General features: G+C 44.9%; 1 protein-coding gene across 2 annotated transcripts in view; it reads left to right on the top strand.

The window, feature by feature from the left end:
* Positions 1-904: 904 nt before the first annotated feature.
* The window catches only part of LOC114439481 (myosin-9-like), a 28,193-nt gene continuing 1,487 nt past the window's right edge, over positions 905-27,610 (top strand). Inside the window, exons 1-40 of one of the 2 annotated variants that reach the window (XM_028411436.1) lie at positions 905-1,134; positions 11,817-12,148; positions 13,696-13,852; positions 14,572-14,599; positions 14,695-14,788; positions 16,306-16,326; positions 17,710-17,802; positions 17,892-17,955; positions 18,060-18,158; positions 18,271-18,414; positions 18,496-18,591; positions 18,679-18,950; positions 19,043-19,216; positions 19,296-19,469; positions 19,556-19,670; positions 21,076-21,263; positions 21,500-21,621; positions 21,708-21,777; positions 21,865-22,025; positions 22,115-22,223; positions 22,308-22,439; positions 22,532-22,738; positions 22,820-22,957; positions 23,050-23,173; positions 23,256-23,427; positions 23,505-23,717; positions 23,796-23,940; positions 24,022-24,228; positions 24,311-24,415; positions 24,505-24,657; positions 24,746-24,994; positions 25,078-25,290; positions 25,372-25,584; positions 25,671-25,832; positions 25,924-26,052; positions 26,136-26,224; positions 26,313-26,436; positions 26,518-26,726; positions 26,813-26,921; positions 27,000-27,172. In XM_028411436.1, the coding sequence (XP_028267237.1) occupies positions 11,822-12,148; positions 13,696-13,852; positions 14,572-14,599; positions 14,695-14,788; positions 16,306-16,326; positions 17,710-17,802; positions 17,892-17,955; positions 18,060-18,158; positions 18,271-18,414; positions 18,496-18,591; positions 18,679-18,950; positions 19,043-19,216; positions 19,296-19,469; positions 19,556-19,670; positions 21,076-21,263; positions 21,500-21,621; positions 21,708-21,777; positions 21,865-22,025; positions 22,115-22,223; positions 22,308-22,439; positions 22,532-22,738; positions 22,820-22,957; positions 23,050-23,173; positions 23,256-23,427; positions 23,505-23,717; positions 23,796-23,940; positions 24,022-24,228; positions 24,311-24,415; positions 24,505-24,657; positions 24,746-24,994; positions 25,078-25,290; positions 25,372-25,584; positions 25,671-25,832; positions 25,924-26,052; positions 26,136-26,224; positions 26,313-26,436; positions 26,518-26,726; positions 26,813-26,921; positions 27,000-27,172 (5,774 nt within the window). In that variant the 5' untranslated portion in view covers positions 905-1,134; positions 11,817-11,821. The remainder of the gene's footprint in view (positions 1,135-11,816; positions 12,149-13,695; positions 13,853-14,571; positions 14,600-14,694; positions 14,789-16,305; positions 16,327-17,709; positions 17,803-17,891; positions 17,956-18,059; positions 18,159-18,270; positions 18,415-18,495; positions 18,592-18,678; positions 18,951-19,042; positions 19,217-19,295; positions 19,470-19,555; positions 19,671-21,075; positions 21,264-21,499; positions 21,622-21,707; positions 21,778-21,864; positions 22,026-22,114; positions 22,224-22,307; positions 22,440-22,531; positions 22,739-22,819; positions 22,958-23,049; positions 23,174-23,255; positions 23,428-23,504; positions 23,718-23,795; positions 23,941-24,021; positions 24,229-24,310; positions 24,416-24,504; positions 24,658-24,745; positions 24,995-25,077; positions 25,291-25,371; positions 25,585-25,670; positions 25,833-25,923; positions 26,053-26,135; positions 26,225-26,312; positions 26,437-26,517; positions 26,727-26,812; positions 26,922-26,999; positions 27,173-27,610) is intronic. The other variant, XM_028411438.1, reaches the window with a different exon arrangement.

Below are 27,610 nucleotides of genomic sequence, written 5' to 3'. Positions count from 1 at the left end.
AAAAATGAAAAACTGCAGTTCCTATAATGGCCACTTGAGGGTGTCTCCGAAAAGTGAGTCAATCCATTGACCCTCATACTATATTATATTAAATAAAACATTTTTACAGCCTGGTATGAAAAAAAAGTTTGGTAATGTCCAGCTCTACTTGTCTTTGCATATATTTTCATTTACGAGGCTCGACGCTGAACTTCAGCTTCATTCATAATTCATATTTTATAGGTTAATTCATCTATTTAATTAAACCCAACTAACTAGCTTATAATTGAAATATTTTACTTGAAATATTCCATAAACAGGGCTCTGGATTTATTTTCAATAGCCACAGGTTCAAGGTCCCAAGAGTCCCAAGCTCCATGACCTCTGACCTCCACTAAGATCCCGGCCAACAGTTTAAGTGCTAGTTAAAAACCTGTTTATTTACGGCAGGCAGATAGTTTCAGAGTCTTTGAGGTAAAACACATCATTGATCTGTGTGTAGCCAGTGTGTGGGATCTGTCTGATGTTTGGCAGCCTTATTTACAGCAGAAACAGTATCACCCAGCTGGAGCTACTTGTTTTCACAGCAGACAGCGGTCAGACTGTTGACACATGACGGGAGACCCTGGATGATGCCGGTCCTCCCAGAGAGTGAGTGGTACTTATATGGTCATAAAAATCCTTAGCATGCACATACCTCTCTCATTAAACACGGCTTTATCTGTATCCTCCCTCGGCTTTTCAAGTGCAGTTTTTTTCATTTTTTTTTTTGGCCCTGCCCAGCCGCCGTCGCCTTTTCCCTCCTTCCGGCACATGATTGGTTCGTGGATTCCGGGAGCCGCGCTGCTATTGGTCAGGAGGCGGATACGTAGAAGGCCAAAGGGGGTGAAGGCCCGCCTCATTCTGGACCGCACCCCGGGCTCCGGAGAGCGACGCGCCGAGTGAAAACTACGCGAACCAGTGAGCAGCCAGTGGAAGAAGGAGGGTGAAAGGAAGCAGAGAAAGAGAGGGAGGAAGAAGCGAGCGCTGTAGTTTAGCCTGAACTCTCCGCTGTCGACTGGAAAAAGAAGTTTGACTCACGGCCACGCTGACTGAGCCCACCGGTTGTTGTTAGCCACCTTTTCCAGAGGCGCCCTGCTCTCAAAAAACAAGCAGGTAAATACTTTCTCGGCACCTTTTTTTTTTAATCTGCCATGCTCTCTGTACAGCCTGCCCGTCAGCGCAGCAAGTGCAGTGAACCAGGAAGCACCCAGGGTTGATAGTTGCAACTTCAGCCACCGCGCTGCTGGGTGGAGCGGGACCTCCGTCACAGATTTAACTCGTGAAACTTTGCACCACATTTTAAAATGAGATATTGAGACATGCAGCAGATGAGTCTTTGTGTGTGATGTGTGCAGTATATCCGAGCCTAGCAGATTCGTGCTAAAAGCCATAACGGTGGAGGCAGGAAGTGATTCGGTTGAATGAGTTGCATGAAAAAAAAAAAAAAAAAGGCCGGTGGAGTTGGAGCTCAGGCGGAGACGGGACGGAGTCAGAGAAGAGGATTAACACGAAGTGAACGCTTCGTGTATGTTTATGTTTTGTTTGGGGGAAGTTTTTCGGTCAGTGTGTAGTTTTTTTTTTTGGGGGGGGGGGGATCAGAAACAGACGTGTGTGTGTGTGTGTGTGTGTGTGTGTGTGTGTGTGTGTGGCCGGTAATATGTCTGGCTGGCAGCATGACGTCACTGGCTCACCGGTACACTTTTTTCCGGCCGTTAAGCAGCTTCAAGCTCACTCAGCCCTCAGCATGTGTGTGCTTTTGTTTTTAAAAATAAAAATACTAGGAGTAAAAATACTCAAATACTCAGTGTGAGATTTTTTTCCTCACTTGACTTTGATTTAATCCTCTAATATAGTAATTAAAATACTTAACACAGTGGGTAATAATCTGTCAATATTTGTGTCCAAATTGGAGCCAAATCAATATATTATATATTTTTTTCATTTTTATTTTTCTTTACAAAAAATAAAGCACTATTACATGTATTAAGTTTTGTTAATAGTGACACCTGTGGCCGCTAAGTGAACTGCAGACATCGAGTGTCATTGATTAGATCAATCCTTTGATTGCTGTTGTTTGTTATATATGTTGTATCAAGACTTTTTATACCAACTGTATCGTCCCAATAAAGCTGTTATTATCACTGCTAAGCTGCTAAAGCTAAGTTGCAGCTAGCTTGCTAAGTATCGTTGCAAGTTAGCCAAGTAGCCCATCATTTTAAATGGTATTTTTGCTAATGTTAGCAATCCCATAGCTTAGCCAGCTAGCTGTAGCTAAGCTACACTACACTGATTGGGCGTCGGTTACTTTGTGAGATTACCTGTTATCCTTATGTCCAAATGGCAAGCTAACGTATTATTTGGTTAGCTGTTAGCTAATGTTAGCTAGTGTTGCACATAGCGGTACAGCACTTGGGAATGCATGTAAAGTTCACTTTTATCTATCACTAGGCAAACGTATGTCCGTTTATAACGCACAGACTCTACGTTGATAAGGTCCCAGTCCAGAGGTCAGGTTGAGACTTTCCCTGTCTGTCCTCTTTATTCATTTATTGTGTTGATTTTAGCCCGGTGTCCATTGTCTATTGCATTATGTCTTCAGATAAGGGTCCAAAAAAAATGACCTCAGAGGCCTACAATGAGTTCATTCATCGATTAAAAAATGAATTAATTGAGGGCAGATTGAGTTTGGTACAGTTGGGATGATGCAAAAAATGTTTTTTTATCAGTAAATCTGATGTTGACACAAAATGGTTCTTGCTGGAGTGCCAGCTGAAAATGACCATGTTTGTCTTCTAATTACAGTGCAGCTCACTGTGATGAACATTAGCTGGGCAACATAGGGTTTTCCATGGCTTAAGAGAATTTATAGGATCAATATCAAGCCAGGTCTTTAACTTTTTATTTGTGTAACCCAGTGACATAAATTACAAATTTCCTTCAGATGGCTGTTTTTAGCCACAAGATGCCCTATAATTCTGAAGCCATGAAACTTATTAAGGACTTTGTGAGTTTAAGAATTTAAGGGTGTCCAGGTGCTTTGTGGTGTTTTGTCAGTACACTGTGTGTTTGCTCTGTTGGACGCCACATCATTGTGTTTGCACTCAGGGAAGCAAACAGACTCTGGTATGCCTGCACTCCTCGGTCACTACCTACCTCAGTTAGGCTCTGTATTTGGAAAAGGGGAGAGAGGGGGAAAAATGCATGAACTAAGCTTTAAGTCAGACTGGGCATTTCAGTACTTCTGGCATTCCTCCACCCAAACCTGCTTCTCATTGTGCAAAGTGTTAGTGGTCTCAGAGGGCGTGAGCGCGGCACCTTTCTGCTCTCACTTGTGAGAAATCAGAATTGCTCAGCCGTGTTCTGCCAAGAAGGTCTTAGAAACCGCAGCGTAAGCTCGCTAGATTAGCACTGTTTGCATGCTCACTTGTGGAAATGATCATGCTGAAATGAACAGTAGCTGGAACATCTGTACTCTGTCTCCGGATGGTATATATCCGCACTCTGTCATACTCTTGTTGGCCTTATAGGGTCACATTGGGTGACATGCTGCATGTCATATCCTGTTATTGCATCTGACTCATTTTGTTGTGTTGAATCCCATCAGTGCATTGTGAAACAGCCTCTCTGAGGTCCAGTTTTTCTCAGTTATTGCTGGTTTTGTTGCAGTTATGGAAGCCCCCCCTGCTGAGATCGTTACATTCCATCATTCATGTGTCAGCAGCAGCAGCAGTGTCCATACCCGAGGTCTCCCAGGGAGAGTTATGTACTGTAGGCTAGACAAAATTAAATGCAGACATCTTAAAAAATGGTGTGCGGGGAGGCTGTTCAATCTTCTTGGACTGGAGCAGCTTGTGGAGGTTTAAGTTTTTTTGTGAGATTACTTGAAGGCCGTTTGATTTTTAGTTGGAAGTTAGAGGACAGTGTGACACTGTTTGGCACATTTGCAGCGCACACAGTAGTTTTTGTGTTATTTTAACAGCCGTAAGTTATATCTACTGTTTTTGTCTGGATGTGACCTTATGATAGCATAGAGCTAAAGTTATGTTTTGATAATTCGTCTGTTGTTTACTGGCTTCATGTTTTGAATAGACTGGTTCCTGTACAGATACTGGTATCGGAAATGCCTACAATACTTCCAAAAATGACTTTTTGCCATTGCTGCTTTTCTCCCAGGGAATCAGTTCTTTCTTCTTTGCTTCTTCACTGCAATAAATCAATGACAATTTTGTACTCTGCTGCTTTCATCCATCCATTTTTTTTCGTCTTTCATTTCATGACATCACCTGCAGTGTGGTTTTGGGGAGAAACATTTTGTGCAGGCTCAGGGTTGCTTTGTGAAAAATACATTTTGGTGTGGGGCAAAAAAATAAAGAGAACAAAAGTGGCAATTAAGAGCCGCTTTCCCCTTTTCAGGGTTGTAATGAATCATCTTTCTGGTCAGTTTTGTTAATCGTAGTCTAATTTACTCAGCATACTAGACATTTTTGTTGATCATAGGGTCACGAATAACAGGAGCATGCATTGTCTCATGCTTTGTCACCTCCCCAGAGGCCTATTCTGGAAAAATATGTGGCTTTGTTTATGACAAGGTCAGCAGGGGTTGTTTTGGTCTTAAATAAAACACTAAGATTAATAAAGAAAACAATTGCTAGGTGCAGCCCTGAAGAGGGATACTTGGTTTTTTCTGAGTGCACACTTTTAATTCTTGATGCTAACAATTGTTTAGTCTATGATTGACAGGGCAGTATGGCCTAATGTCATGTGTATCCTACTTTCTCAGTCAGCTGAGATTCATTCATGCTGGCAAAACATTCCAGCCAGTGTGGAGAAGTTTCTTCATTTGCTGCGCCACAGCTGATCACTTCACTATGCTGCTCCCGTTCATTCCTGTGTTCACAAATAGACATTATGCTTGCGTACTTGCAAAATACTTCACAAATCATGGCCTTTAATTTGGCTGCATTCTCCTGAAGGTCTCTTCTGCTTCAGTTCTTCTGGTTGACATGAACAGCATAATTAAGTTGCTGTAGTGGTTGAACTGACTCGGCTCAAGGTTCCACTTACACTCATATCTGTTGTGGGTTTCCTTTTTCCTTCTACCTCTCTTTATATCTTACATTTCCTCATCGCCTCAGCCTCCTCATCAGGGCTTTCTCTGGCCCCAGCCTTCTTTTCCTCTGCTTTGTTTGTTGTTTTGTCCGCCACCCACCCGCCGTCCTTTCCTCCCACTTACAGCACACACCTGTATGCTTACAATAGAACCACACAATACCAGGAAGTGACTGCACTCTGGCTCAGACTTGTTGAGGTTTCGGATCTCCTTGTACTGATTGCTTGTAAATTTGCTTGTGTTCTTTAGGATTATTCATGAAGTAATGTTTAAACCCAGTGCCAGCACAGGTTTTGGTTTGGCAGCATAACTCCTTCCTTGTAGCGAAACGTTTGAGTGAGTAATCTGCCTTGATGTGAGGCATTTGAATTTCTACAGAAGCTGAGGTGCAAACTAGACTTTGTCCATGGTTGGGTGTGTGTGTGTGTGTGTGTGTGTGTGAGCTGCACACCTGCTATGTGGTTAATACTTTAGAGATTACGAAACACTGCAGACACTTGCTTTTGCAAACTGAACTTTGAAACATGCTGCGTGAATTAATTTACCTTCTAATTCCCGTTGCACATGTTGTTAATCCAAAATCTTGCCTACGTGCCAGATGTTCACGGTTGTCAACCTGGCATGTGGTTTTCTTTTATGATGTGGGAGCACATTGTTTGATGAGATGATTGCTGACATGAGACAGGCCTATATTGTTCGAGTGATTGAAAGGGAGTGCCCTGAGTAGAGATAAAGAGTGATAAACTGAACCGCAGAGTCCACACAGGTGAGGTAGGGGAGGCTGTTTAATGGTGAGATTTAACAGAATTGGTATGTGGTAGCAGGAGTGACATAATAGTAGTAGCAGATTTTCCTCATTGGATCTGTCAGAGACAGAAGACCTAACTGTATTTTGTCCTGAGGAAAAATTGCTGCTGACAAAACAGAAATGTGTATCTTAACTCCCCTCTGCATTCTTTCACTGTCTGTTAACGGGCTTGCGTAACCAACTCCATGTTATCTCATGGGTCAATACTGTTCGAGTGTTTTAGTAAAAGGGCAAACTGGTACTGTGCAGTATCTGTTCGAATATCCAGTCAGCTATGAGTCAGTGGTGTACAAAGATGGCTGTAAAAATGACATGGAATTTGTTCTGTGACCCTGAAAATGATGCGGCTGTCAGACCAACGCCCCTCTTTTGCAATATCTGCTTTGTCATTTAACTTCCTTTTGGCCTACATTCCCTATGATGGTGAGGTAAAGAGGCAGTATGTGTAAACAGGCTGTATACAGTCACAGGTCTAAAGTAAACATTACACTCAAGACCTAAGGAGGGAGAGAGATGGCTGACCCTTCTTTGAAGAACAGCTTTCATGGTAGTCATGAGTCCTTCCAATGTGAATCCTTTGGAAGCCCTAGGAACCCTTTCTTAGTATTGTATTAGTATGCAGGGTAACAGAAAGAGCCCTCCTAGCTTTATGGGCTAGGATTGTGGATGCTTTAACACTAGTGAAGGATATACAGCATCCTCAAAAATTCTCTAAATGAGGAAAGCTGTCCTTCACTAGGATTTTATAGGGTAGTATGCCAGAAATGCAGCCGTTAAGGATTCTTACTTTGAGATGTGAAGGCTCCAGTTTCACCACCTTGGGTGTTTCTTGACTCCACACCACATCTTCCAAAATTTGCAAAGATATGGAGTGTGAGTGGAGGCCAGTGAAGCCGAGGCTGGCGATTTGAGACAGTCCCTGTGTTTCCCTCAAATTGAATGTGTTTTAATGCATCATTTTCAGCCTTAAGACAAGAAAATAATACTCTGGGGACCAAAAGTTTCGATTAGAATGTGAACCACAGTTTCAAGTATAACTGTACATCGTTATATCCTTTTTTTATTGTGAAGTAACAGTCATTGAAATGACCATATTTGGAACAGAATGCTGGGAGCCGCTGGTGGAGGTGATGTGCCGAGCGCCCTGCCAGAGGGCCTCTAGTTGCAAGTGTTAGATGGCAGTAGCCAGCTTACGGTGCAGTGAAATTGGATCCAGGAATGTGAAAAGTAATGTGGAAAGTGATGTAGATCTGTCATGCAGCGTGGTTATTTTCCAGCAAGGGCTTAATTTACTTCTCAGTCCTCGGAGCCGCTCAGCATGAACTCAAGAAAAGCGCCACCTTTCCTCCTCCTTCTCCTCCTCGAAAGAGTCGCACACACAACAAGTTCCACAAATGGCAAAATAGTTTTCTCCGTTTGTCATTTCCTCTTTCCTCCCCTCTCTTCTCCTTGCCCCACCCTTTCCCACTTTTAGAGGAGGAGGAGGAGAGGGTTGAGGGAGGGGGGAGGTGGAAGGAGGAAGGAGAAGGGAGTAGACGTGTGAGCCTATAATGAATTGTGACTGACTCAGTACCTTAGTAGCGCCTGGTGGCGTCCACTTTTTCATGAGAGAATGAATGGATGGTCAACAGATCATCAGACAATTGAAAGTGGTTAGAAGGGACTGATGAAGGGTGTCAACAGTACAAAATAATATCCATTGCATGAGGAAGGTGACTCCGGACCAGCAGATGTGGATCAGTGTGTGCTTGGTGTGATAGGATGCGGTTGGTGGGAGCACTGCGTTATTGACTTTGCTGCCATTCTAATAATAATCCTGCCGATGTGCCAGTCCACACAGCTGGTTTATGGGTTCTATTCATCTGGAGCAGGAGTCTTTGACTGTACATGGGCAAGCTGTGGTGGAGGTTGTCACGACTCCTGGTTTTTACAGTAACTCGGGGAGAACCAGTGAGGTGGAAAGGAATGAGAGGGAGTCTGCCTGCCTGCCTGCCTGACGGACGAATGGATGGCCTCAGTTTTATAAAGACTGGGGCTGACCTGCTTTCTAAACGGGACAAACGAGACTCTCTGCAGCTCGTCCCTTTTCCTTTCCCTCGTCTCAAAGTCCTGGCTTTTGCATTACTTCCTCTGTTTGTAACCACATTCTGGTCTCTGTGATCCCGTTATAGAAACCGACCTCTGCTCTCTTCCTTGTGTTATTTATTTTATGGTTCCTCTTCCTCTTTCAAGCAGCCTGTCCTCTTTTGACAGGATAGTGCTTACTCTTTTATTTGGGCATTTTTTTAAAGAATATAATCCCTTAATGGTATCTTGCCAGGTTTCATAAAATTCAGTCACTCTGAAACTGACTCTTGGCACTGTCCTACCTAATGCCGTGTATCCAGTTAATGAGTAATCCTTGTTTTGAATATCTAGACCAGTTAATCTCATTGTAAAATGGGTCTCGGCAGAGTAGAAAGTACTCCACAGCAATCGGGCAAAACCTTGATTCTTACAGGATTATAGAGGACTTGGCAAGGAGACCGCAAGAAGCTGAGCCATGATACAAGAGTGGAGGAGAGGGTGAAGGTGACAAGTGTTAATGTGCAATGTCAATGTTAAGACAACATCCATGTCTGTTAAGCTCCACAAGGAAAGGCCAAGGTCTAAAATTGGCTGCTGGGAGTTCTCTCTCCCTCCACTTCTCTCTTCTTTCTATATAGAACAGTGCTCGTCAAACTAGAATAGCCATTTGAGTCATTTTTAGTCCCCATTCCAGTCTTTGGGGAGTCAGTTTGAAGTGTGTCACTTCAGTTATCTGTGTCAAGCATGTGAGTTGGACTGGCAGACGTCAACAGACGAGTCTTGTGTGTCTTTAGGTTGAGCTGATTTTCTCAGATTTTGGTGATGGTAGGATGGGTATGTGTGCCACTCGTTTTATCATCCATAAAGCGCTGCTGTCTTCTATGTACATCATTCAGTTTGAAGTTTGAAGTACTCTGTTCCACCTGATGAGTGATTTTGCTGCTTCATTGAATGGTCTTTGCAATTACAGCTGAAATGACTGATATGGAAAGCAATACATGCTTAAGTTTTCTGACTGGTGTCTGTATGTATTCGTTTACAAGTGTTTGAGATGCAGCCAACATGTCTCCCTGCACCTCTAACACATAGCGACCAAAAGCCAAACGGAGCTGTGGGTGTGTTTCACTTCTTGTTTTTTGGCCAAACAACAAAACTGCAGGGATTATTATCCGTCAGAGCTCATGCAAAACCTGTACGGCGGCCAACTGATCTGAATGCCATGATAAATTAAACGCTGTCAGGGGGCTTAGAGCGGTCAGGTCTCTTCCACTTTGAGGCGACGATAATGTCTCCTGAGTAAAATCCCTGAAGGCACACTTGACTTGCTAATGGAAGAGGGCAAAAACAGGAAAGAACGCCAGAAAATAGGTCTGAGAAAGATGCAGGGAGGAGGCATAGAGGATGGAGGACAGAAATGTGTGGAATGCCTTTGCTCACTGTCTCTCCCTGATAAAGGGTGAGTATGGGAGGAATGCGACCCTGAAAAGCCTGGATAAACAGGAGAGGAGGAGGAGGAGGGGGTTGCGTTTGAATCCTGGTAAGGGCGACTAAAGACGGAGGAGGAGGAAGAGTAGTTTGGGAACCAGCTGAGGACTAATTCGCCCCACGTTCAGTGACAGGATGGGGTCGGTGTGCTCAGAACTGAGTTGGGAGGTTGGAGTGAGCGGTGATGGACGTCAGCTGGGGTGCAGCCTGACAGCGCTGTTGATAGAGGATGGAGACAGGCAGGGGTCATGAGAAGAATGGCTCTCCCTCTGCTTTCTTTCTCATAGATCAGGGTCAGTGTGCTGGAACAGACACAAGCCCGTTACATACCACAACCTCTACCTTTCCCTGTTTCTCAGGATGCTGTTAGTCCTTAGGACAATTTACATCATTGATCAGATTCTGTGCCATTATTTTTTTTTTTTTTTTTACATTGCTTCACACTTGACCTGCTCTTAGTTTAAAATAATAATAGAGTCTGTTCTTGGGCCAGGGAAAAACAAGGCTTATAAGTGTTTTCTAAAGTTAAGCATGAGAATTTGGCAACAGAACCTTTTCCCGCTGGACCACATTGCAATGTGAACTTTCATGTTCGCATAGTGTTTTAATTTTTGTTCATGAGCGTCATTTTGTGTGCAAACAATCGTCCTCAGAGGTGAGGCAGCTTCGGAGCAGGCTGACGACCCCGGCGCTCCTGGGAAAACGGGAACACGGTGTCATGCTCCTGCTGTGCTGGAATGATAATTGAGATGGTAAAGTGTGGGGGCACCGTTGTCAGTGAAAGCACACAACATGCTATTAATTGCCCTTATTTGTCCTTGTTCTTGATACTGGTTTTACTCGTCCTGTCACTTTCTATATGGGCTAAACTGCAGCACTCCCAGTCAGGAACATGTTATTTATGGGCATGTAGAGCCAGATCAGAGTGTTTCATTTCTGTACAAGATATTTTTATTTACCCCCCTGGCACTGTGCTTGTGTTTCAAGCCTATACATGTGGTTTGAATTTGTTCAAATCTTATGAGAAGTTTTATCAAGTTTGGCAAAGCCCCGCCCCACTCTGTGTTGTTGCAACACAACACTGAAAAGCACATTGTTTTAAGGACAGTCTCAGCGTCAGGGTTTTTTTTTTTTTACACAAGTGGTGTAAATAAATAGATTTTTGCCTTGTCCAATAAAATAGTGTAAAATTGTGTCTGTCATTGCATAATTTGTATATTTATATTGCAGCACACATATTTTTGTCCCAACCTTTGCTGGCCATCATGTTCCTTTTTGTGTTGCACATGCAGTTGCCAGATGTCTCTTTTCAGCAATGTTACCATTTTCCACTGCAGACTCTACAAATCTACTTTTGTGCGTGTCTCCCGGAAGTTGCCGATACACAACTTTCTAGGTGAAGATTTAGATTTTAAAAGTCATAGGTAAACTTCCACTGGCACTCAGTAGACCTGTTCACATGGGGTTTGTGCTAGGTTGCTACACAATTTAAAACCCATCTCTCAAATGGGCTGTGTGGAAAAAAGGGCAATACCAACCACCAAACATTATGACTATTTGGTGAAAACATTACAAATTTGTTGTTGCAACCTCACGAAAGGAAAGAAGGAAGGTCGGAAGGTAAGTAGGCTGTAAAAAGAAGGCCTCAGCAAGACTAAAAATCATTGGTTAGAGAATCGCTAAAGGACAAAGCAACACACTTCTGTTGCATACATACAAAAGATTGCACCTCAGACAGCACTTAAAGTCTATCTCTCATCTCTGCAATTCCTCTGAACTGAAAAAACACACAAACAGGAATGTGGAAAAGGGACTTTTGTTTCCTGTTTTAGTTACTGGGCTTCGTTCCTTGGACTATTTAGTTGATAGGGGCAATAATTCAAAAGGAGGTTAATGTTATCTTCACAATCACCCAGAGTCAAGCTCCCTTCCCCCTTTGTGAACCATGACCAGCCAAGTAAGAATGACGGCAAACACATGCTCCTTCACAGGCTTCCCAGCAGCAAACAGATTTAAGTGTTTGTCTATTGGATGAAAAATGGCGGCGACTCTGCTGAGGGATGAACCTCTGTGATCTCTGTTTCGTTCTTGTTGTCCAGCAGCTAGAGATTTAGTATGTAGTCCGACAAGGATGTGTTTTATGTTGACCTAACTTAACTCAAGCAGGGTCTTCCTGTTCTGACCTTTACATTCCTCAGAGGTTCACGTGAAGACAATGATGGCAAAGGTCTCGGTTGTTATGTAACCAGAGTTGTCTTAAATGAGATAATATTCAAGACGTGTAGCAAAATAAATTCTAACACCGTTTCTCCTCCTATCTAACAGCTACCATGTCAGACGCAGACAAGTTTCTGTACGTGGACCGTAATCTGGTCAACAACCCCCTGGCACAGGCCGACTGGGCCTCTAAGAAGCTGGTATGGGTGCCCTCAGAGCGCTTGGGGTTCGAGGCCGGCTCCGTGAAGGAGGAGCACGGCGACGAGTGCGTGGTGGAGCTGGCAGACTCTGGTAAGAAGATCCGGGTCAACAAGGATGACATCCAGAAGATGAACCCACCCAAGTTCAGCAAGGTGGAGGACATGGCTGAGCTCACCTGCCTGAATGAGGCGTCTGTGCTGCACAACCTGAAGGAGAGATATTACTCTGGTCTCATATATGTGAGTATGGAGCAGGTTTTGGCATAAAATGTGCCTCCCCCTGTTATGTTTTTGTTCTTTCACCGCAGCAGAAAGTCCTGCAGCTCGGGGGCAGCACGTCCTCCAGCATGTCTGTTTTTTTGCTGTAACACACCATGCTTTATTTATTTTTTTGCCCAAGTGTGTTTTATTTTCCTCTCAGTCTCTCGTCATCTCCTCTGTGCTCTGTGTAAACACACAGCAGATCAAACAAATACTCGCAAAATTTCTGTTACATGACTTCATGTCTCAAGTGAGTGGATCAGGGTGTTCTAGTTGCACAGAGGAGTGCAGAATTTTTAGTTTTAGGCAGAATCTTTTTAGTACAAATTATTATTTTTTTGTTTTTTTAGATGGATTTGGTCATTTTTTTCTATATAATTGTATACTTAACTTTCTGACAGTCCCTGAATGCATCATGATGCGTTCAGGGACTGTCAGAAAGTGAGGTCAAACTAGTTTTTTGCTTTTTTTTTTCAGTTCAATTATCACTGCAATGCATTAGGGTTAAGTTTCTGTTACAGAATCCCTACTGGCTACTCTCCAGCTCAATCTAGCTCTTTGTCCAACCTCCTTATTATCTCATTAAGCCCCATCGTTTAAGACGACCCACATCGTTCATTTTCTGTGCGAACGATAGTCTGTTAACATTCTAGTGTTCGTTGTCTATTCCCTCTAGTGCTGTCTCATTTTCATCTCTGTGTTTAGAATGATCTTGTAAACAGGAAGCAGGCAGGGAACAATGCAGTCCAGAACATAAGAGATGTGGAGAAGGAGTGGTCTGAGTTTTTACAGAGCTGGACATGGAATGTAAATCGTAACCGCTATGACTGTTCCCATAATTAATGGTATTTAGCCCTGTTCTCTGGCCTGGGAGTGATTTAGTCCCTTTGACTTCGTATTGTGACCCAGTCATATCAACACAGCCTGCTGGCCCTTCTCTCCAGAGATCCAGGCTATGGGTGGTTTGAGTCGCTCCGGGCTCTGTAGTCCTGAAATTGACCATTCCTCAGGGGAGAGCGAGTGCACATCAGAGGGGAGGGGATGCCTGGTACAGAGATGTTGGGAGGGCAACACAGGAATGTAGAAAGGGAGGGGGGCTGAGAAATGATGTTAGGCTGGAGATATGAAGTCCAGATACACATAAGGAGAGATTTAGTGGATTTCATAGAAGATGTAGTTGTTTTAATATCGGGCCGGGAGAAAACATGCAGAGCTGAGATGACTTAACCTGTCAAGTAGCTGCACTTTTACAATGCCAAGGTCACTCAACAGTTTAATCTCAGAGCAGGGTGGGGTTTGGATTACATAATGTGGGAGGTTAACAAATCTGAGTTCATGAGAAACTTTCAGTTCGGTAATGATGGGGGATGGGAAGGTTTTAGCACAAAATCTGTGTTTGGCTGAGAAGTGGTTGTTGTAGAGAAGCCATCATTTAATTAAAGTGTCATCACACATACTGTATTTTCTTTAGAAATGGACCCTTACCATGCATGTCTCTTAATTTCCACCTTTTGTGTGTCCTGCAGACATACTCTGGCCTCTTCTGTGTGGTCATTAACCCCTACAAGAACCTGCCCATCTACTCAGAGGAGATCGTTGACATGTATAAGGGCAAGAAAAGGCACGAAATGCCGCCGCACATCTACGCCATCACCGACACGTCTTACAGAAGCATGATGCAGGGTAAGTCATGCGTGGCAGGAATTCCATGAGAACATTACTAGAAACTGACGAGGTGCAATGTGTCTGCTGACTTATGTGTTGTTCTTGCATTTAGTGTTTAGTTTCTTATTCCGTGGCCTTAAGCTCGTAAAAAAAGGGAAAGAAACGGTCCTGACTCCAAATATCAACATATTTCTATGATGTCAAAATATCCAAATTTATATATATATTGATGTTTTTTTGTACATTTGTTAGAACATTTGTTATAAATTTGCAACTTTAATGCCAGTATTCAACATTTGATCATAAATTAACCTTTTACCTCACTTTTATATCAGATTTTGCATTTTTAATTCCAGAATATTTTATATTCTGTTGTTCTTGACACCAACATGGGTCCATTTTAAGGCAGTAGAGTAGTTTACACGCATTATTTTTAGGCAAATATCCTGCCTAAACTTCGCAGAACTTCCTCTGTTTTCAGGCCTTTACCATTACATTACATCAACACTTAGTGTTGATGTGTTGAGACGACATTTCAGGAGGCAAATGAGTAATTAGAACCCCAGCAGCACCAATTTACAAGCACAGGAAGCCGGATATTGATTTCCTGTGTGTGTGGTCAATGTACTTCCTGTTATACAGACAAAAGCTGTATGTGCTGCGGTGATAACCCATGTGCTCATTCAGAATATGCAGCAGTGCTTAATACACGTATGCACCGCTTTCTTTCTCTGCAGATCGTGAAGACCAGTCCATCCTTTGCACGTAAGATAAAGACATAACACACACACACACACACATACACGCGTCTGTCTCTATTCCTTTTTTACAACATCAGCATTTTTTTTGTCCTTGTACAGAGGAGAGTCTGGTGCTGGAAAGACAGAAAACACCAAGAAGGTCATCCAGTATCTCGCTCATGTGGCCTCGTCTCACAAGACCAAGAAAGATCAGGTCAGTCCCGCCCCTCTCTCTCTCTCTCTCACACACACCCACACACACAGTCCGACCTTCAGACTTGATCATGTAAAGGAGCAATTTGTAAAAAATTACTGTAAAGTAGGTGCAGTAGCTTTCTGTATCAGGGCTTTTTGTGAAAGCCTTAAGGTTTATTAGGATGTGCACACGTTTCTGTTTAATCAAACTGTAATTGAGGCTGCGTTCAAAATCACTCAGAGTTCCTTCGCCATTTTGTAGTGCTCTCCGAAATCTTATTGTGAAATTATAGACCCCATATAGGGCCCTCAATGTATCCCACAATGCATCTTAAAAAGTAGTGTCCAAACCGATGGTCACTACTTTTAGCGATAAGTCCCATCATGCATTGCGCAGACCGGCGAAGAGAACGGGAACGGACCTTACGTCACCTGTCTTATGAATATAATGATGGTTTAAAGAATGCAGCCTGACCGGTTGTGTTTGCTTTATTTATGTTTTGCCATAAAACGTTTGTTGAGCTATAACGGCACAAATTATAACTGCTAACAACAGAGTTTGTTTAGCCAGCAGAGATCGGCTCGTTTAATTTGCGACAACAATGACATCATTAACGGGAGGTAGTGTCCGAAAGGTCTGAAAATGCTTTCACAGTGAGTTCACTATATGGTGCCCTACATTAATACTAATAATGAGGAGTAGGGAGTAGGGAACACAGCCTAAGTCTTTGAAGACGCTGCACTTCCTTGCAGTGTTTATGATTCCCACCTTGCTCAGCAGGACGTTGGACTGTTGGATTTCTGTACTAGACACCGGTTGAACTAGTGTCTATGTTAATTCCTCTGATGTTGAACGCCAAATTGACTCACTATATTATTTAGTGGTATCACGATTTCCCCTCAAATTCATAAATTTAAGACTTTAGGTGCTATTACACAATGTTCTAAATGTACAAATTGCTCCTTTAACTCATCCTTTCCTCTCACTGTTTTTATCTGACTTATTTTAAGGTGTGACTCTTTATTTAATCCTTTCATTTTACAGGAGTACAGTTTCCCCTTTTCCTCCCTTTGCAGCCTTTATCAGCCACTTTTTAAAATTGTGCCTGTGATGCGTTATCAGTGCTCGCACATTACCTAATCCATCATCACATTGTTGTATTCGGGCAGCTTTTTTTGGTGCAGTACAGCTGCAACAGAAAAGAAAACCACCATCAGGGGAACATGGGTGGCAATCATGATAATGGCTCTGCAGGCACAGAGAAAAAAAAAAACAGAGAGTGTAGATTTAAAGGCTTCCAGCACTCTGACGTTTTATGAAGACCAGAGACCTCATTTTATCTGTGAAGTGTTGATTTCACTGCTGAGTTTCACTGCGTCTTCTCATCAGAAATAAATCTCCATTGTGCAGCCATGCATTACGTTTATCTGGCCTGTCCGCTGTATGATAGATGCTTTTGAAAAAAAAAAAAAAAAAAAATCACATCTATCATCCCTTTTTTTGAGGTTGTTGTATTTTTCTCTTCCCATCAACAGAACAGCTCGGTCCTGTCACATGTGAGTTACCTCTTCCCCCTTCATCCACTCTTCCTCTCTCTCCAGCTGCTTCTGTCATCACAGTCCTCCTTAAACCCCACCCTACCTTTCCACGTCCTCCTCCTCCTCCTCCTTCTCTTCTTCCTCCTCTTCCTCGTTGGAGCGCACTGTTGTGGGAGTCACTTTGTGTCAGAGGGCAGAGGTGACGTGTCTTGCCAGTGCAATAGGAAGCAGGGAGGAAGTTTGTTTGCAGCTCTGTGGCAGCCATGCGTGTTTTCCTGTGAAAAATTCAGCCAGACAATAGTAGGATAAGAGGGGGGGGGGTCTCTCTGCTGGGGGGAAAACACGGCAAATTTAAAATGTTTATTATGTTTGTCTGGTTGAATTTTTCATTTTTGCCAAAGCTGCTTTAATGTTTTTTTTTTGCATGGACAGTGTGTGTGACATTCGGACATACACACTGATATGCCGTGTTGTGCAAAGGTCTGTTTTTTTTCGTGCCTTAACCTACATGTAAATGATTGTCATGTTCGTCTATATGAGGGCTGGTTAAACAAAGTGTAAGGTGCAGGGATGAAGGAGGTTTTGTGTTTGGGGTTCACTGGTGATGGGTTGTTAATGATGGTCTTAAGGTTTGTGTGTGTTTGTGTGTAATTTTTGGGCGCTAACTTGATGCTATGTGTGGGGATAAAATGCTTGGGTGTGTGTGTGTTTCCTGTTATTGTTCAAATGATTTGTTTGTGGTCTCTCTACTCAGATGTAAGATACATCAGGGGTGAATTTAATAAGTACCAAAATGTCAGCATGTTTATTTAAAGAAAGGCAAAGTAATCCATTTTCAGATGATCAATTTTAATTAATACCAAATCAACATGTGAGGTTCTCATGATGTATTGCAGTGAATCATCCATTGTAGTGGTAAGTACTGAATCCATGGCAGATGGTACGTGTTCACAGGGGAAGTGAAAGGTCGCAGTTATTCCCAGTTTGATGCCCGACAGCCAATGTTGATAGCTGTCTTAATTCAGGTGCTACAATCCGATGACTGTCTGGACTATGCTGGACCTACTATTAGCATCCTTAGCTGTTATAAAAGTGCTGCTCCTATTGACCAGCAATTTTGACAGCTACAGGTGTTATCTGCATTTGTAGCTGCTAAATTTTTGCGTAGGTCAAACATTGCTGCCGTGAAATAGTCATCAATTTTGACGCATGAAGTTGCACAGACCTCATTGTGGTCTCGGAAAATGCTGCTACCAACATAAATGAGCACAGCTGCTTATCTGGGCAGTAAACTTGAAGTGTAAAAAAAAACCGACAGATCCTGTGGACACGTACCATTGCGGTCCCAAAATGAAAAGTGTGTTTTATAGTTTGCTCTGCTGTTCTGTTCATGTCCTCCAGGGGGAGCTGGAGAAGCAGCTGCTGCAGGCTAACCCCATTCTAGAAGCCTTCGGAAATGCCAAGACGGTCAAAAACGACAACTCTTCCAGATTTGTAAGAATTCTTTTGACGAATTCCGTTCTTGATTTGTTTTATTGCTACTCTGTGCGACTTCTCTGAAATGTTTTCTTTTCCTCCTCAAGGGAAAATTCATCAGGATCAACTTCGATGTCAACGGTTACATCGTCGGTGCCAATATTGAAACTTGTATCCTTTGTCGTTAGGCCTTCGATCATTAATATTCTAGGATCCCTTCAGAAGGTTTAGTATCGATTGCGTCGGATATTTTGTCCTTGACAGCCTGACCTTAGACTTGTTGGAGAAATCCCGTGCCATTCGTCAGGCCAAAGAAGAGAGAACATTCCATGTCTTCTACTACCTGCTCACAGGGGCTGGAGACAAACTGCGCCGTAAGTCGCACTCTATCGTTCTCATTGTAAAGACTGTACGGATTTCTTAGAGACTAACTAAACGTACACATGGAGATTCAGATCCTAACGTGTTTTATGGCGTTTCTTTCAGATGATCTCTTGCTTGAGAACTACAACAACTACCGTTTCCTGTCAAACGGGAACGTCACAATTCCGGGTCAGCAGGACAAGGATCTGTTTAATGAAACCATGGAGGCCATGAGGATCATGAGTATTCCAGAGGATGAGCAGATTGGTAAGGCTACGACTATTCCGGTTGGTCACCTCCAAATGAAACATTTGCATGTTTATACTCATGTTTTTTTTCTCCTTGCAGGCATGTTGAAGGTGGTGGCTTCTGTTCTGCAGCTTGGAAACATGAACTTCAAGAAGGAGCGTCACACCGACCAGGCGTCCATGCCTGACAACACTGGTACAGAAATCCCTCAGCACAGCTTCTGTAACTCAACCAACAACTCTGTGTTGTGATTGATTTTTATTTTAATTTTCTCTACAACAGCCGCCCAGAAGGTGAGCCACCTCATGGGCATGAACGTCACAGACTTCACCAGGGCCATCCTGTCCCCCAGGATCAAGGTGGGCAGAGATTACGTTCAGAAAGCTCAGACCCAGGAGCAGGCAGAGTTCGCTGTGGAAGCCCTGGCCAAGGCCACGTACGAGAGGATGTTCCGCTGGCTGGTCATGAGGATCAACAAAGCCCTCGACAAAACCAAGAGGCAGGGAGCCTCCTTCATCGGCATCCTGGACATCGCTGGCTTTGAGATCTTTGAGGTGACTACAGACTTTGATTTATTATCATTAAATAAATAAAAATAAACCTCCTCGGTGTTTCCATGCTTACATTTCTTTTCTTGTGTCTCCAGCTGAACTCCTTCGAGCAGCTCTGCATCAACTACACCAACGAGAAGCTGCAGCAGCTCTTCAACCACACCATGTTCATCCTGGAGCAGGAGGAGTACCAGAGAGAGGGCATCGAGTGGAGCTTCATCGACTTCGGTCTGGACCTGCAGCCCTGCATCGAACTCATTGAGAAACCTGTGAGTTTGTTTTCATTTCTTAACCATCGCACATGCATCCAAGTCATATGTTAACTTCTTCGCTCCCCTTTGTGTCCAGGCCAGTCCACCTGGTATCCTTGCTCTGCTGGATGAGGAGTGCTGGTTCCCCAAGGCCACAGACAAGAGCTTTGTGGAGAAGGTGCTCCAGGAGCAGGGCACACACCCCAAGTTCTTCAAGCCTAAGAAACTGAAGGATGAGGCAGATTTCTGTATTATCCATTATGCTGGCAAGGTAAACACGGCGAGGTCATTCTCTCAGATGCGTCTCGTTTCTTTTTCCGCTTGTGTGCTTGCTAACACGTCCTGATGTCTCCTCAGGTGGACTACAAGGCAGACGAGTGGCTGATGAAGAACATGGACCCCCTGAACGACAATGTGGCAACACTGCTCAACCAATCCACTGACAAGTTTGTGTCTGAGCTCTGGAAGGACGGTGAGTTTTAGGCAGATGTTAGCCAGGGGATTCACTCAGCGAGGTGCTTGATATGGGGAATATATGTTATGTTGGCTTCCTGTTCACAGTACTTTCTTTCTCTTTTTACTGTGTGGTGTGTGGACCTTTGTTTTTACCTTTTTTTTTTTTTGTTCAAATCCCATTGGTTGTTTCCATCCATTTCTTCCTTTGTATGGCCCCATTCTGTCTGTCATTCTTTTCTTTCACTGGGTCTCAGAGGTACAGAATTGTCAGAGAGCCTATTTTTATCAGCGTTTTCCTATTCTGCATTCAGATTCAGGTGAAAAGGTTTCTTTTTCATTTATTGATTTCCTCCTTTTTCCTGCCATTTGTCACATGTATACATCATGCTTACCTCCCCTCCCTCTGTTGTTCCTGTGTCTCATTCCTTTTTTTCCCCCCTTAATTTTATTTCAATATATTTTGTGAGTTGTTTCTGTCTTGACCCTCTGAACTCCAAGCAGGGCGTTTTGGTGCTGTTGTAGATTTTGAAGTCTCTGTGGGCTCTTTTTTTCAGTCCAGTATAAAACCTCTCCTCCATGGAAACAACGCAAACATGATTAGAAATAGAGGAAAAAAATCAGCCATCACGCTGCAATCTGTTTCTACTCTCTGTGTTGTGTAAACAGTCTCCAGATTCGACAATACGAAATTCTTGTTACGTCGATCATGGCTTCTTAAATGGATGTTTAGATTTTTTTGTGCCCACCTATCTTGATCAATTATTAAATGGTTGCTGGTTTTGGGGGTTCAGAGGGTCAAACCAACTCTGTGCAGTAACAGAATCTTCTATTCACCTTGCCACTTGTTGCTCTGTCATTGAACTCTCCTTCTCTCCCTCTGTGTAATAGTGTGGTTTGGGGACTCCTGGTGTTGGTCATGGGTACTGCAGCAATGGGTATATATATATATTGCATGGGTTTGGTTTGGTATGATTGTCACCACAAAAACACATGCCCACCTGAACCGTTTGCCACCTTTCTGGCACACATTACATATCAGAGAACGTGAAACAGTTAAATTCCTACCACTCACTGCACTGGATTACTGTGTTTTTAGTTTGTAATGGTGTGTTATCTTTCCACACTTCACTGGTTTCTTGCGACTCTCCTTTGTCATCCTGTTCCCGATTCTCTTCCCCTCCGCATCCACTTGGTGTTTGTGTGGTGTTTCACTGGTTTTATGAACCACCTCGTCTCTCTCCTGGTGTGTGTTTACCAGGGGGGGAAGTGGAGGGACAATGATCATATTCATTCTTCCTTTTGAAGTGCATTTGGTTTGAGTTTGCCTGTTTAAATATTCAAAATATTCAGTGAAACCCAACTGACTTCTTACAATGTGTCTCTTTTCTCCGTTTCTCCCCCTCTGCTGTTTCCTCTTACAGTGGACCGCATTGTGGGTCTGGATAAGGTGTCTGGCATGTCCGAGATGCCCGGTGCTTTTAAGACACGTAAAGGCATGTTCCGCACAGTGGGCCAGCTGTACAAGGAGCAGCTGTCCAAGCTTATGGCCACACTGAGGAACACAAACCCCAACTTTGTTCGCTGCATCATCCCCAACCACGAGAAAAAGGTATCGGAGAAATACCGGCACATTTAATGGTTCAACATTATCTTAATGGCGATTGCTGTTGGTCAAGTAAAATTCCAGCAGAGTTTAAGAGTGTGGGGTCAATGTGTAAGTAGAGAAGGTTGAAGCAATGTGTAAACGTTCCAAAGGAAAACTTTTCTGAGTTAGGGGGTAAGTTCCTCTGGTTCTATACTTCCTCTTCGCCATCTTCATAATCCATATGTGCTCTTTGTTCTCAGGCTGGTAAGCTGGATCCCCACCTGGTTCTGGACCAGCTGAGGTGTAACGGTGTGCTGGAGGGGATCCGTATCTGCAGACAGGGCTTCCCCAACCGCATCGTCTTCCAGGAGTTCAGACAGAGGTAATGAATAGTTTTCCTGCCCCAACTCTTCTTCAGCTGCTCATGTCTTCAAAAACAAAGCTTCACTGCTGCTGCTGCTATTACAGGTATGAAATCCTCACTCCTAACGCCATCCCCAAGGGCTTCATGGATGGAAAGCAGGCCTGTGTGCTCATGGTAAGAGGAGCTAAATGATTCTACTCCATAATACCTGCATTCTCTGCAGTGTGATCGATCATGTGTGCATCCCTCTCTCCCTGCCAGATCAAAAGTCTGGAGCTGGATCCCAACCTGTACCGCATGGGTCAGAGTAAAGTCTTCTTCAGAGCAGGGGTCCTCGCTCACCTGGAGGAGGAGAGAGACATGAAGATCACCGACATCATCATCAGTTTCCAGGCCTGGTGCAGAGGCTATGTGGCCCGCAAGTATGAAGATTCTCTTGTATTTAACGCTGTCTTTCTTCTGCTGTGTGTCAACTTCCACATTTGTGATTTTGTTATTTTGTGTTTTTCAGAGCTTTTGCCAAGAGACAGCAGCAGCTGAATGCCATGAAGGTGATCCAGAGGAACTGTGCTGCTTATCTTAAACTCAGGAACTGGCAGTGGTGGAGACTCTTCACTAAGGTGACCCCAAGTCTCCTAAAGCATTACTTTCTTTTACATTCTTATTTGGCATGTTTTCTAACTTTTGTAAATTCTACACCTCAGGTCAAGCCTCTGCTGCAAGTCAGCAGGCAGGAGGAGGAGATGCAGGCCAAGGATGAAGAGCTGACTAAAGTGAAGGAGAAGCACTTGCATGCTGAACAGAAGCTCCAGGAGATGGAGGAACAGCAGCAGCAGGTGAACTTAATGAACAGCCCTAACTGGGTTTATTTTCTGATATTAAGTTTACATGTGATTAAAGACTTCCTTCTACTGTCCTTCTACTGTAGCTGAATGCTGAGAAGATGGCCCTGCAGGAGCAGCTTCAGGCTGAAACAGAACTGTGCGCTGAGGCTGAGGAGATGAGAGCCCGCCTGGCTGCTAAGAAACAGGAGCTGGAGGAGATCCTCCATGACCTGGAGGCCCGTGTAGAGGAGGAGGAAGAGCGTGCCTCTCACCTGATGTCCGAGAAGAAGAAGATGCAGCAAAATATTGGTGTAAGTGGGAGGAAAGGTTAACTCTCCCACGTAGAGCCGTATGCATTCCAAGCACTTATGCTCAGGTTTGTCTGCATCCAGGACTTGGAGCAGCAGCTAGATGAGGAGGAGGCAGCCAGACAGAAGCTCCAGCTGGAAAAGGTCACCTTGGAGGCCAAGATGAAGAAGGTGGAAGAAGAAGTCATGGTTTTAGATGATCAGAACAACAAGCTGAACAAGGTTAGAATGAAGAAATCCGAATGATTTAATTTATTTTCTTATGTGAAGGTGTTTCATGTCTTAGACATTGTTTTCTTTGGTTGTGAAAACAGGAGAAGAAGCTAATGGAGGAGAGGATCTCCGAGTTCACCACCAACCTGGCAGAGGAGGAGGAGAAATCAAAGAGTCTGCAGAAACTGAAGACCAAACATGAGGCCATGATCACAGACCTGGAGGGTACATAGACTCAGAAAGGGGACATGCAGTAACTTAGCTATGAATCCTATTTTCATCCCTGTGATGTTCTTTTTCCTGTCAGACCGCCTGCGTAGGGAGGAGAAGCAGCGCCAGGAACTGGAGAAGAACCGACGTAAGCTGGAGGGCGACTTCACCGAGATTCATGACCAGATCTCTGAGCTGCAGGCACAGATCGCTGAGCTACGTGCCCAGCTGGCCAAGAAGGAAGAGGAGCTCCAGGCTGCTCTGGCCAGGTCTGTTTAAACTCTACTATCAGTGTTTTGGAGGTTTGAATATGGCATGTATGTGACTGAGCTTTTCCTCCTCTCAGGATCGAAGAGGAGGCTGCACAGAAGAACATGGCCCAGAAAAAGATCCGTGAGATGGAGGCTCAGCTCTCTGAACTGCAGGAGGATTTGGAGCTGGAGAGGCAGGCCCGTGCCAAGGCTGAGAAGCACCGCAGGGACCTGGGAGAGGAGCTGGAGGCGCTCAAGACAGAGCTGGAGGACACCCTGGACTCCACCGCCGCTCAGCAAGAACTCAGGTACAGACAATTCAGACAGCAGTTAAACTCAGTGCAGAATGATGCATGTGTGGATTAACCACTGCTGTTCCTGCATAGGACCAAACGTGAGACAGAGGTGGCTCATCTTAAAAAGACTCTGGATGAGGAGGCCAAAGTCCACGAGCAGCAGCTGGTTGAGATAAGACAGAAACACGGTCAGGCCTTCGATGAGCTGAATGAGCAGCTGGAGCAGGCCAAGAGGGTACGTTTCCAGACAGAGAGCGTCAACTCGTGTTTGTAGTCGTCAATCCTCCTTAATAACAGTTTGTGTTCTCGCCTGCAGAACAAAGTATCGATGGAGAAGGCCAAACAGGCGCTGGAGTCGGAGAGGAACGAGCTGAGCATCGAGTTGCAGACGTTAATGCAGGGGAAAGGAGAGTCAGAGCATCGCAGGAAGAAGGCTGAAGCCCAGGTCCAGGAGCTCCAGCTCAAACATTCAGAGAGCGAGCGTCAGAGGGTGGAGCTGGCTGAGAAGCTGGCAAAGATGCAGGTACGGAATTCACCTGATGTAACTGAGCGGGATTCCTCTTCCTCTCTGTCGGTGTTGTGATGATTTTGTGTTTTCTCCACAGAGTGAACTGGATAATGTTAGTGGTCTTCTGAGTGATGTGGAGGGAAAATCCATTAAGGCGGCCAAAGACTGCTCCGCTGTGGAGTCCCAGCTGCAGGATGTTCAGGTGCACTACTGCTCCTCTCTGCTTTCATTCACTCAAAGTGGGTTCTTACTGTTTTTTTTTTTTTAACTCTGTCTCCATCCTCTTAACAGGAACTGCTCCAGGAAGAAACTCGCCAGAAGTTGTCACTTGGCACTCGTCTACGCCAGCTTGAGGATGATCAGAACAACCTAAAGGAACAGCTGGAGGAGGAAGAGGAGGCCAAGAGGAACGCTGAGAAACAGCTTCAGATGGTCCAGGGTCAGGTAAGACCACCTACACACCGGCATAGAAACTAATCTTAATTTTCTGTTGAACAAATTGCTGATGAAACTCACTTCATTCCCCCCACAGCTTGCTGAGCTGAAGAAGAAGGTGGAGCAGGATGCCGGCTGTCTGGAGACAGCTGAGGAGGGGAGGAAGAGGATTCAACGCGACCTGGAGGGAACAAACCAGCGCCTGGAGGAGAAATCTGCTGCCTACGAGAAGCTGGACAAAACAAAGACCCGTCTCCAGCAGGAGCTGGATGACCTGCTGGTAGACCAGGACCACCTCCGACAGATCGTCTCCAACCTGGAGAAGAAGCAGAAAAAGTTTGACCAGGTTGGTCGATCCCTCTTTATCTTATTCACATTGAATCTTATTGGATCCTACAGATGTTTAACATCGTCACTGACTTTCTGTAGATGCTGGCAGAAGAGAAGAACATCTCCGCTCGCTATGCAGAGGAGCGTGACCGAGCTGAGGCTGAGGCCCGTGAGAAGGAGACCCGGGCACTGGCTCTGACCCGCGAGCTGGACTCTCTGATGGACTTGAAGGAGGAACTGGACCGCAACAACAAGCTGCTGCGGGCTGAGATGGAGGATCTTGTATCATCTAAGGACGACGTCGGCAAGAACGTAAGTGTAGAAAGTGTTTTCAGGCGTGGGGTGGTTCCTGACACATTCTTCTCATCGTGAATCCTCAATCCTGGCCTGCAGGTTCATGAGCTGGAGAAGGCGAAACGTTCAATGGAACAGCAGCTGGAGGAGATGAAGACTCAGCTGGAGGAGCTGGAGGATGAGCTGCAGGCCACAGAGGATGCCAAACTCCGCCTGGAGGTCAACATGCAGGCCATGAAAGCTCAGTATGAGAGAGACCTGGCTGGCCGTGACGAGATGGGCGAGGAGAAGAAGAGGGCGCTGGTGAAACAGGTAAGAGTCAGACATGTTAATGAAAACAGAGGAAGGATTCTGATGCATTTTGTGAAATGTAAAATCAATGTTTGTGCATCCTTCAGGTCCGTGAGATGGAGATGGAGCTGGAGGATGAAAGGAAGCAGCGTTCTGCTGCCGTGGCCTCACGCAAGAAGCTGGAGCTTGACCTGAAAGAGCTGGAGGCGGGCATCGATATGGCCAACAAGAACCGGGATGAGGCCCTGAAGCAACTGAAGAAACTCCAGGTGAGCACAGCAGGAGCATGTTTGGAGTCAAAACATAATGTTTGTTTCCAGTTCACTCAGTTTTTACATTTTTTTTTTTTCCCATCCTCAGGCCCAGATGAAGGATCTTGTCCGGGAGCTTGAGGACACTCGCATGTCCAGAGAGGAGATCCTTGCCCAGAGCAAGGAGACTGAGAAGAAGCTGAAGGGCATGGAGGCCGACATGATCCAGATGCAGGAGGTCGGCACCCTCGCCTGTCATCATCTGCTTACTCTGCTCTCTCCTGCTGCTGTGACACCGATTCCTCTCTTCTTGTTTATTAGGAGCTGGCAGCTGCAGAGCGAGTGAAGAGACAGGCCCAGCAGGAGAGAGACGAACTGCAGGATGAGATCAACAACCAGGCTGCCAAGAAGTAAGACGCTTCCGTTAACAGTCAAATCACCAAACTGTCCCAAATCCTTCACTGTGTTCTGACCTCTGCTCCTGTGTTTGATCCGTAGTGCTCAGGTCGCAGAGGAGAGGAGACGTCTGGAGGCTCGTATTGCTCAGCTGGAGGAGGAGCTGGAGGAGGAGCAGTGCAACACTGAGCTGGTCAATGACAGGCTGAAGAAGGCAATGCTGCAGGTCTGTACAGTCTCCATTTAAAACATCTAACGCTCATTACAAACTCTGACGAGCTGGCGTCCCCTTTTTTTGTTTGTTTAGACGGACCAGATGAACGTGGAGCTGACTGCCGAGCGCAGCTCCTCTCAGCGCGTCGAGGGGGCTCGTTCTCAGCTGGAGCGTCAGAACAAGGAGCTGAAACTGAAGCTGCAAGAGCTGGAGGGAACCGTCAAGTCCAAATACAAGGCCAATATGGCCGCCCTGGAGGCAAAGATCGCTCAGCTGGAGGAACAGCTGGACTTAGAGACCAGGTAGAACCACCTGACCACTGAACAAAGATGAATTGTGGAGTACAGAGAGGATTGTGTCGCTCACTAGTGTTCACCTTGTGTTTCAGGGAGAGGCAAGGTGCCACCAAGCTTGTGCGACGCACCGAGAAGAAACTGAAGGAAGTCGTCCTGCAGGTGGACGACGAGAGACGCAACACCGAGCAGTACAAGGACCAGGCGAGTGGTTTTCTCAGGCTTAATGTAGGCAAACAGATGCTCTTTGACCCACTAACTCCTTTTGTGTTTTCATTTCAGGTGGACAAGCTGAACTCTCGCATGAAGCAGCTGAAGCGTCAGCTGGAGGAGGCTGAGGAAGAGGCTCAGAGAGCCAACGCCAACCGAAGGAAACTGCAGAGGGAGCTGGAGGACGCCACAGAGTCAGCAGACGCCATGAACCGTGAAGTCACCACCCTCAAGAATAAACTCAGGTAACAAACAGTGATGAAGAAGGAGTTCTTTATCATGTCCTTTCAGAATTGATTGACAGGTTTGTTCAGTTCAGCAGCCTATTTATTCACCTCTCTTTCTCAGGCAGGAATGCCACAAAAATAATAATCCTCAAACTTTCTGCATAGGAAAGACGCCACACACTGATCAACCACTCCTTGTACATATGCAACCAATTAATTGGACTTTACATGACTCTGGTGTAGAGCAGGGTTGTCCAATAACCGGAAGGTCAGCGGTTCGACCCCAGCTCCTCCCTAGTCATTGTTGTGTGTCCTTTACCCTCATTGCCTCCAGTGCACTCGCTGGTGTATGAATGAATCGGCGGTGGTTGGAGAGGCCTTAGGCGCACCTTGGCAGCCACGTCTGTCAGTCTCCCCCAGGGGGAGCTGTGGCTGCCACTGTGTGAATGTGGTGTG

The sequence above is a fragment of the Parambassis ranga genome, chromosome 8 (assembly GCF_900634625.1).
Source record: "Parambassis ranga chromosome 8, fParRan2.1, whole genome shotgun sequence".
In the NCBI taxonomy this organism is placed as follows: domain Eukaryota; kingdom Metazoa; phylum Chordata; class Actinopteri; family Ambassidae; genus Parambassis; species Parambassis ranga.
Note: the sequence above shows the minus strand (reverse complement) of the source record. Positions and strands in the feature narration are given on the sequence as shown.